The 8,031-nt window shown below is 61.1% G+C and overlaps 2 protein-coding genes across 2 annotated transcripts; one reads left to right on the top strand and one right to left on the bottom strand.

Moving 5' to 3' along the window:
* Positions 1-3,009, top strand: TM4SF5 (transmembrane 4 L six family member 5). The gene is made up of 5 exons (XM_054994731.1): positions 1-230; positions 717-797; positions 1,240-1,379; positions 1,829-2,021; positions 2,941-3,009. The coding sequence occupies exons 1-5, from the start codon at positions 60-62 to the stop codon at positions 2,953-2,955; spliced, it is 600 nt and encodes a 199-aa protein (XP_054850706.1). The 5' UTR covers positions 1-59; the 3' UTR covers positions 2,956-3,009.
* Positions 3,010-3,431: 422 nt separating this feature from the next.
* On the bottom strand, positions 3,432-7,794 carry VMO1 (vitelline membrane outer layer 1 homolog). The gene is made up of 3 exons (XM_054995298.1): positions 7,633-7,794; positions 6,498-6,619; positions 3,432-4,392 (listed from the first exon to the last, which is right to left on the bottom strand). Exons 1-3 carry the CDS (start codon positions 7,672-7,674, stop codon positions 4,089-4,091), a joined length of 468 nt encoding a protein of 155 aa, XP_054851273.1. The 5' UTR covers positions 7,675-7,794; the 3' UTR covers positions 3,432-4,088.
* Between the last annotated feature and the right edge of the window lie 237 nt (positions 7,795-8,031).

Genomic DNA, 8,031 nt, shown 5'->3' with positions numbered 1-8,031 from the left:
TCAGCAGAGGCAGCCAGGCCAAGGGAGGCCTCCGCGCCCGGCCCGCAATCGCCGCCGCCATGTGCACGGGCAAGTGTTCGCGCCTGGTGGGGCTCTCCCTGCTCGCCATGGCCGCGGCCTGCGTGGTCGCCAACCTCCTCCTGATGTTCCCCAACTGCGAGCGGGGCTGGACGGCCCACATCACCTTGCAAGTCTGGCTGCTGGGCGGGCTCCTGGGCGGGGGCCTGATGGTGAGAGCCCCGCGGCTGCCGGGGGCGGGAGGGAAGGGGCTGCTGCCCTCCCGCGCCTGGGCCTGGGCGCTGGCCACGGGCGGCTTGGCCTCCTCGGCGCCCCTCCCCGTCCTTCTGCCGTCCCGCACCTGGCGCCGCTTCGCTCCCCGGGTCTTGCTGGGGCACCCGCCGCCATGGACGTTCAACGGGACGGACGACCCAGCCGGGCCTCCCTGTGGATCCCGGGCCGCCCTCGCCCCGGCCGCCCTCCCTCTTCTCCGGGCTAGGCTCCCGGCCGCCCTCCCCTCGAGCACGGAGCAACTCCCCCCACCCCGAGGATAACAGACACTATAGCGGGAGCGGGGAGGGACGGAAACGGCCCCGAGGCGCCCTCTGGCCGCAGAAGCCGTCGAGGCGGACTTCGGGGCTGTTTGCTGGCGGGGAATGACCGGCCGAGGGGTCTCCCTCGCCGCCTCCCGGCGCCTCTGACCCTCTTCTCCCCCGCAGGTTCTGTGCGCCGGCTGCTCGGTGGTGCGGGCCGGAGGGAAGGGCTGCTGCGGCTACGGCTGCTGCGGGAACCGGTGCCGGGTAGGACGGGGGGCGCAATGGGCGGGCTCTGGAGGGGCCCGGGCAGGGGCCCGGGCAGGATCCCGCCGCGGAGGAGCGCTGCGGGGCGCTGAGAAATAAGGCGCAGAAGACGCGGATGGCGGGGGGGGGGAGGCGGGTTCCACCGTGACCTTCCAAACAGCCACCCCGGACCGGCTGCGCGCCGGGCGCCTGCCCCGTACTGGGGGAAGAGGAGGGGTGGAGGCGCCAGAGGGAGGTCCCGGCCGCTCCCCCCCCCCCCACAAGGCCTGGCTGCCCGCCGCGTTGCAGAGGTGCGCTCCGGGTACACAAGTGCCTTGCCCACCCGCGGGGCTGGCTGCGGTGGCCCAGCCGGCAGAAGCGCTCTCCAGACGCCGCCGCTTTCAGGCCCGGGGAGGGGCCGGCGGGAGGGCCGCGTGACGAGCCCGCTCTCCTTTCCCGGCAGATGCTGCGCTCGGTTTTCTGCTCCGCCTTCGGGGCCCTGGGCGGCTTCTACTGCCTGACGGTGTCCTCGACAGGCCTGGCCGAGGGGCCCTTGTGTGAGACGGCAGATGGCGCGTGGAGGTCGCCCTTCAAGGAGCTCGGGTGAGGGCGCAGCCCGCAGGACGGGCGCCTTCCAGCTGGTCTCCGCGGCCCCGCTGATCCCTGGCTCTGGGCCGGAGCCGCGGGTCACAGCCCGCCCCCCGCCCCCCGCAGTGCCCAGGCTCAGCACAGGAAGCTGCGCTTATATCCCGCTCCTCTGGACAGGTCCCTGCCCCACTCAGAGCAAGGAGAGGCTGACGCGAGGAAGAGGAGGGGCTGAGCCAAGGCCGCCTGCTGAGCTCAGGGAGGTGGTGGGATTCGAACCAGCAGAGTGCTGACTCACAGCCAGACCTCTTGGCCACTGTGCCGCAGCAGGTCCACCAACTCGCTCCTCTCCACCCTAGAAGTAAATGTCCTGCATGGCTGATGCGGGGGGGGGGGCGCAGGGGGCGGGATGTGCCAGGGCGCCAGGATCTAGTGAAGGCATCTCTTCTCCTCCCTCCTGCACACAGCCAGAGCTACCTGAGCAACCAGACTCTCTGGGAGCAATGTGTGAACCCCCCCAACGTGGTCCTCTGGAACATCGTTCTCTTCTCCATTCTGCTGGTGCTGGGTGCCCTAGAGATGGTGCTGTGCGGCATCCAAGTGGTGAATGGTCTCCTGGGGACGGTGTGCGGGGACTGCCGCAAAGCAGCTGACCGTGAGGTACGGCTCCCATGGGAGGGGCTGCTTGGAGTATAGCGGGGGGGGGACATCTCTGTGAGGTGGAGGCCCTGGAAAGACAAGGGGGAGGGGTGGGGTGAAGGGGGAGGACCGCTGGACAAGGGTTCCCCACCAGAAGCTAGGAGGATATCCAGAAAGGGCAAACAGAGCCAGGGAAACGGACACAACAGTCCACCAAGGTAGGGCAAGGGATGGAACCTAGCCCTCTGTTGCTATACAATACTACTTCTGATTGTTTCCCTCTAAGAAGTTATAATGTTTGTGAACATTCTGTGACACTGAAGCAGTTCAGCTGAGCTCACAGGCAATTGACAAGAGAAGGTGGCAGCCAGTTTTTACCTGCTCTGTTGTGGGGAACATAACATAAGGTGTGGAGCCTCGTGTGGCCTACACATCCATGCCCCACTACCAGTTCTCAGCTCTCAGTGTGTGTTTGTGGTTGTAGCTCTGAGCAGAGCCAGCCTGGTGGTGGAGTCCTGGGCAATGAGTGCCAAGCTGCCGAGAGGGGCAGATGTCTGGGTCACCTCCCAAGAGCTGTGATTCTTATGCCAGGCCCAGAACTTCAGTGCGGCACGAATGGCCCATCATGCTTTACGTGCTGTGGGGCAACAGGGGGGCGGAAGGAAGGAGTGGGCCCCACGGCCAGGGTGCTCTCCCTCCCTCCCTCCCTCGCTCCCACTCCCTCTTGCTCTGGCTGAGCCCGCTCCAGGCCCTAGGGAGGGCTTCCTTGGACTGTGTTGACAAGGTGGCATGTTTCAGGACGCCCCCGGGATGCCAAACTCTGGGAGGGCCGGGGCCTGGGGTCAGCCTGTACCACCTCCCTTTGAGTCAGGGTGGATTCTGGCCCATGTAACCGTGTGACTTCTGCACCCCTGACGGCTCCCATGGGTTTTCCTGGCAGGGCGAAGGCCTGTGAGTCTGTGGGGGATGCGAATGCCTTCTTTAGGACCACCACCACCACCACCACCACCACCACCAAGGCGAACACTCCTTTCAAGCTCCTCCCGTTCCCAGCAAGTCTCCACTTCTGTTGGTGGCTGCACTGCGTTTGCGTTGCATGATCGAATGTTTATTGGACAAATTGTTGCAGACAAAATAAAGCTCTGGTTGTGATGACAGAGATCACCGTGCAGTGGGGCTTGGAGGGAGGGAATGGAAGTCCTGCGGGGAAGAAATTGGGGGTGAGGATCTGAGTCTGTCCCCCAGGGAATGGGTGGAGGTACCTTGGCTACATGGGGAAAAGCCTTTCATATTCCCGGGTGAGCTGGGCTGGTGCCAGGTTTTGGGGGGCAGACTGTGCCCAGGCCCCTGTCTGCCCACCACCGGGCCCCACTCATGCCTCCCTTTGCACCCCCACACCTGCAGCCTCCCCCCCCCCACGTGCCTGTGCCTCTGTCTCCTATGCCCGGGGCTTCCCCTCACCCATGCTCAGCTGCCCTGCACACCCTTTCCCCAAGTGCTACCATGTTATGCCACCCACATGCCCCTTTGCCAAGGACACCGGGCGGCTGGAATCACGGGTTGGGGAGCACTTCAAGGCAATTGATGGGGAAGGGCATGCAGACAGGTGGCAGGAGGGAAACATGCCCACGGGAGTCGGTGGCAGTGGCCCCCACCAGGAGCCCTGGGCACTGGCAACTGCCCCACTCAGGGCAGGCTGACGCCAGCCCTGCGGGTAAGAGCCTGAGATAACCCACGTGGGGTGCTGAGAGTGTCCCGGGGCTGTTTCCGTGTCCCGAGGCACTCAAAAGAGGCTGTGGAGGGTGAGGGGAGGCCTCGGGGCGGGGGGGACTGAACAGGCAGAAGCAACTTGGAAACAGGAGTGCGGGTGCCCCCCCCCCGATGGGGGGGCAGGCTGAGCAGGGAATAAAAGGACTCTTGCAAACGAGGCTGGGGGGAGGGGTCCCCCAGCAGGAAATCCTTGGCCAGACCTACGGGGGGGGGCTGGGCCCATGTTGCTCACCGCATTTCCCCTGGGTGGAGGAAGGGGGGTCAGGAAAGGGAGCTGGGGGTGTGCTTCATCCCTCCACGGGGTGGGGTGGGGGGGTCTCAGTGGTTGCAACAAAAGAAGCGGACATCGTTGAGAGCCGTGTCATCCCGCAGGGATCCACGGGGCGGCTCCTGCTTGGTCTGGATCCCACACATGCCCTTCTTGCAGCGTGGGCTCCACACTCCATACTCCCCCCAAGCCAAGCCATGGCCCTCCAGGTTCTCTCCCCCCGAGCACGCAAAACGGATGCTGGTGGCCCCCATGTCGTCCTTTAATCCGCTCCGGGTCTTCTCTACTCGCAATGAGAACCTCTCCAGATACCCGCCTGGGGGGCACCAGATGGGATCCAACCATTTCCCCCACCTGGAGGGAAAGAGAGAGATGGGGTGAGAGCCGGCTTAGGCAGAGGGCAGGGGCGCCGAGGGGAGGGGAGAGCCTAGCTCAGCCCATCCTGCCACATGCAGTTTGTCTCACACAAACACAAACACACACACAGGCTGTGCAGTGGCAGTCCATGCTCCAGCATTGCTCAGCAACACATGCAATGCGATGTGATGCAGTGGAAGAGCAGAGTTGCGAAATAAGGTGAAGTGAAGGCTAAGGAGTCTTTGAGGCCTCCTCGTTCAAGGCTGGGGGGGGGTCAGGGGGGTCTGTAGGCCCCGCCCTGTGCGAGGCTAGATTTGGGTAGAAATGATTTGGATGAAGGAATGGAGGGAATGCTTATTAAATTTGCAGAGGATACTAAATTGGGAGGGGTAGCAAATATGGTAGAAGAAAGAGTCAGGATACAGGAAGATCTTGACAGGCTGGAAAACTGGGCTAAAACAAAATGAATTTCAACAGAGATCAATGCAAAGTTCTGCATTTAGGCAGGAAAAATCATATGCATAATTATAGGATGGGCGGGGCTTGTCTTGGTGGTAATATGTGCAAAAAGGATCTAGGGGTCTTGGTAGACCATACACTGAACATGAGTCAGCAGTGTGATATGGCAGCTAAAAAGGCAAATGCAGTTTTGGGCCGTATCAACAGAAGCACAGTGTCCAGGTCACGAGAAGTGATGGTATTGCTCTACTCTGCTCTCGTTAGACCTCACTTAGAGTACTGTGTTCAGTTTCGGGCACCGCAATTTCAGAAGAATAGAGACAAGCTGGAGCGTGTCCAGAGGAGGGCAACGAAGAGGGTGAGGGGTCTGGAGACCCAGTCCTAGGAGGAAAGGTTGCTCAGAATGTTTAGCCTGGAGAGGAGACGACTGAGAGGTGGTAGGATAGCCCTCTTCAAGTACTTGAAGGGCTGTCATATAGAGGATGGCACAGAGTTGTTCTCCACTGCCCCAGAAGGACGGACCAGAACCAATGGCTTGAAATTAAGTCAAAGTTTTTGGCTAAACATTAGGAAGAACTTCCTGACAGTTACAGCCAGTTTGTCCAGGGATCCTGGAGGTGTTTCGCCATCTTCTGGGCATGGAGCAGGGGTCACTGGGGGTGGGGGGGGAGGCAACTGTGACTTTCCTGCATTGTGCCACGGTTGGACTAGATGACCCTGGAGATCCCTTCCAACTTTGTGATTCTATTCCAGTTAAGGAATGTTTTGTGCATGGGAAGAACGCTAACATTAATCTTCAGCACAGTTTGCATTCAGTCTAGAATTCCAAATCTGTAAAACAGATTTTGCGCAGAAATGTTTCGTCCAAAGCCCTGTCTGTAATCTTGTATAGAACATGGCACCTTTCAGAGTACCGCAGGATCCCTGGCCTCTGGGTAGCCCTTCCCGACCCATTTGTCTTCCTTCTGTTTGGATAGCTGTTAATGACCAGATCTTTGGGGGGGGCAGCACTCTTCCTCACACCGAACAGAAGACATGCAGCTACAATGGGGGGGGCACCTTCTTTGTGCCGTCCCCCACTCAGAGGACCTTTCACGTTGCCAGAACTGGAGGAAGGTCCCCTGGGCAAGGGCTTCGTGGGGTGGCTGTCGTGGCCACCAGTCGACCTGACAGTGCTGTGCGTGCGCACGGAAGGATACAGATGCGCAGTAAGACAAGAAAGCAGGGAGAGGCCCACATTTCTGTTCAGCAGAAACTCAGCAGTGGAGGGGAGGCTGGGGGGGGCAGGGGGTGAGATGTTCGGACCCTATGGCTTGCAAGCAAAACAGAGGGTCGCTTTGCAGCCATTGAGATGGCTATTAGGATGCATCTGATGTGGATGGAGGGGGGGCAAGGCAGTGCCCCCTCCCCGTCAAAGGCTTCCTTCTCCCAACAGCTGGCAGCGAGCCCTGGGGAAGAAGCGGCTGCAGTCACCCCCCTCCCTGAGCACTTCCTTCGGTATGTGTTAAATTGGTTTTCAGTTGCTGAATATAGGGGCTAATTGTTGCTGGAAAATGGTGTAGAACAACGAATGAACCCATTAACAAGTAGCAGGGTGGGCACGCACAAACAGCCCCCCCCCCACTCCCAAGTTAGGCTCTCACATGCCACTCTGCGATTCCACGGTGTGGTCTTGGTGTTTGTCCCCACGGCCCCCCTGCGTGCAGTGCAGCCGAATTCCGTTCAGTGCTGTGTCGTCATTGCTCAAGCCCTGGTAGGGTTCCACCTGGGACAGGAACAAACCAGGCTGGGTGCGAGAGCAACGGATGGGTGGGACAGGGACCCCCCACCCACCCCACCCTCCTGGGGCTGAAGGGGCCTCCTGCGTGAGCTTCTTGTCACATTGGCTGCCAACTCCACAAGGCCTGGGCAATGGGAGGCCATTCTCTGCTCCTGCCACCTGAAAGAGATTCCCTCGCTCTGCTCAAGCAGCCAGCTTTGGGGAGGCAATGGGGGGGGGGTTGTTGGACCACGGCCTCTGGGTTCTACCTGTGCCGAGCTGCCTACTTCCATTGTTAGATGTGGCACTCTGGGGGCTCTATAAGCAATCATTTTAGGCTTTCCAGTTGCCTGCTAGAGGCAGGCAGTCTCTGGGGTGTTTGTCCCGTTGCCCGCTGATCCTTGGAGACCAGTGGGAGGTGGTCAGCCCCCCAGAGATCGCCTGCCACAAGCAGTTGACCCAGAAAATTGTGTGCTAGGTATGCTCCCAGTGGGCCGCAAGCATGTTCCCTTGCTTCACTGGGGCCAGTTTTGGTCCCAAACAGGCCAAAATTAGCCCCGTGCGAAGTGCAGGAGCAATGCCCATGGGCAGCGTGATGACATCACTTCCAGAAGCGCGTGCTGGAAGGGTGTGCGCAAAAGCAAACATGTGCTAGGGACAAGGAAAGTGCCGGGTCCCCCTTCCCACCAGAAGTGTATAGGAACCTGGCAACCTGCCCCCCCCCCCCGCCCCGTTGCAACTGGATTTTCCTGTGGGGCCAAACCAAGCCTGCCACGATGCCTGCTACAGTGCCGGTGCCCAACTCCCTCCTGCCCCTCCCCACTGCCTCCCAGCCGCTGGCTGCCTGAGCAAGGTGAGGGGGCCTCTCTCGGGCGGCCCAGCAGGGAGGGGTGGAGAATGGCTCCTCCCCTCCCTTCATGGGCCAGCATTGAGTGCCAGTTATCACCAAGGCTGGGCCCCGGATCCAATTCAAGGGCAGGAGTGGGGGCCCCACACTGAGGGTGGCTTGGAGGGATTACCTTGATGCTGAAGCCTGTGGCGTAGCTCCCTTCGGGGCACATTTCCGGCCATGCCCAAGCTCCCCATGGGCCGCCATTGGGCACCTCGATAACAGGCAGATATTCCTGGACCCCTCTTCTCTCTGCCCACACTCCAGAGAGCAAAGCCAGCAAGGCCGCAAAACCTTTGCGCCCTGCCATGCCCCCTGGCTGAGCAATGTGATGCCCGAGCACGGCAGGCTTTGGGGTTTTATGCCGTGTGCACAGGACACCTGACCCACCCCTGCATCCCACAGGGATTGGCCTGCTTGGGGGTGGAGGGCTCAACGGGAGGCACACCCTGGCACTGCCACACCTCAAGGGCTGGTTCAGCCGGTTGGGATTAGCCAGAGAAGGCCGAGAACAAAAGGGCCGCATGAA

This window comes from Eublepharis macularius, chromosome 12, assembly GCF_028583425.1.
Source record: "Eublepharis macularius isolate TG4126 chromosome 12, MPM_Emac_v1.0, whole genome shotgun sequence".
Lineage (NCBI taxonomy): Eukaryota > Metazoa > Chordata > Lepidosauria > Squamata > Eublepharidae > Eublepharis > Eublepharis macularius.
Note: the sequence above shows the minus strand (reverse complement) of the source record. Positions and strands in the feature narration are given on the sequence as shown.

Excerpts from the sequence above, each read along its gene's own strand:
- TM4SF5 (XM_054994731.1), top strand. The coding sequence starts at position 60 with ATGTGCACGGGCAAGTGTTCGCGCCTGGTGGGGCTCTCCCTGCTCGCC. Across the intron at positions 231-716 it reads TCCTGGGCGGGGGCCTGATG|GTTCTGTGCGCCGGCTGCTC; the intron begins GTGAGAGCCCCG and ends TCTCCCCCGCAG. Across the intron at positions 798-1,239 it reads GCTGCGGGAACCGGTGCCGG|ATGCTGCGCTCGGTTTTCTG; the intron begins GTAGGACGGGGG and ends CTTTCCCGGCAG.
- VMO1 (XM_054995298.1), bottom strand. The coding sequence starts at position 7,674 with ATGTGCCCCGAAGGGAGCTACGCCACAGGCTTCAGCATCAAG. Across the intron at positions 6,620-7,632 it reads CCACAGGCTTCAGCATCAAG|GTGGAACCCTACCAGGGCTT; the intron begins GTAATCCCTCCA and ends TTCCTGTCCCAG. Across the intron at positions 4,393-6,497 it reads GTGGAATCGCAGAGTGGCAT|GTGGGGGAAATGGTTGGATC; the intron begins GTGAGAGCCTAA and ends CTTTCCCTCCAG.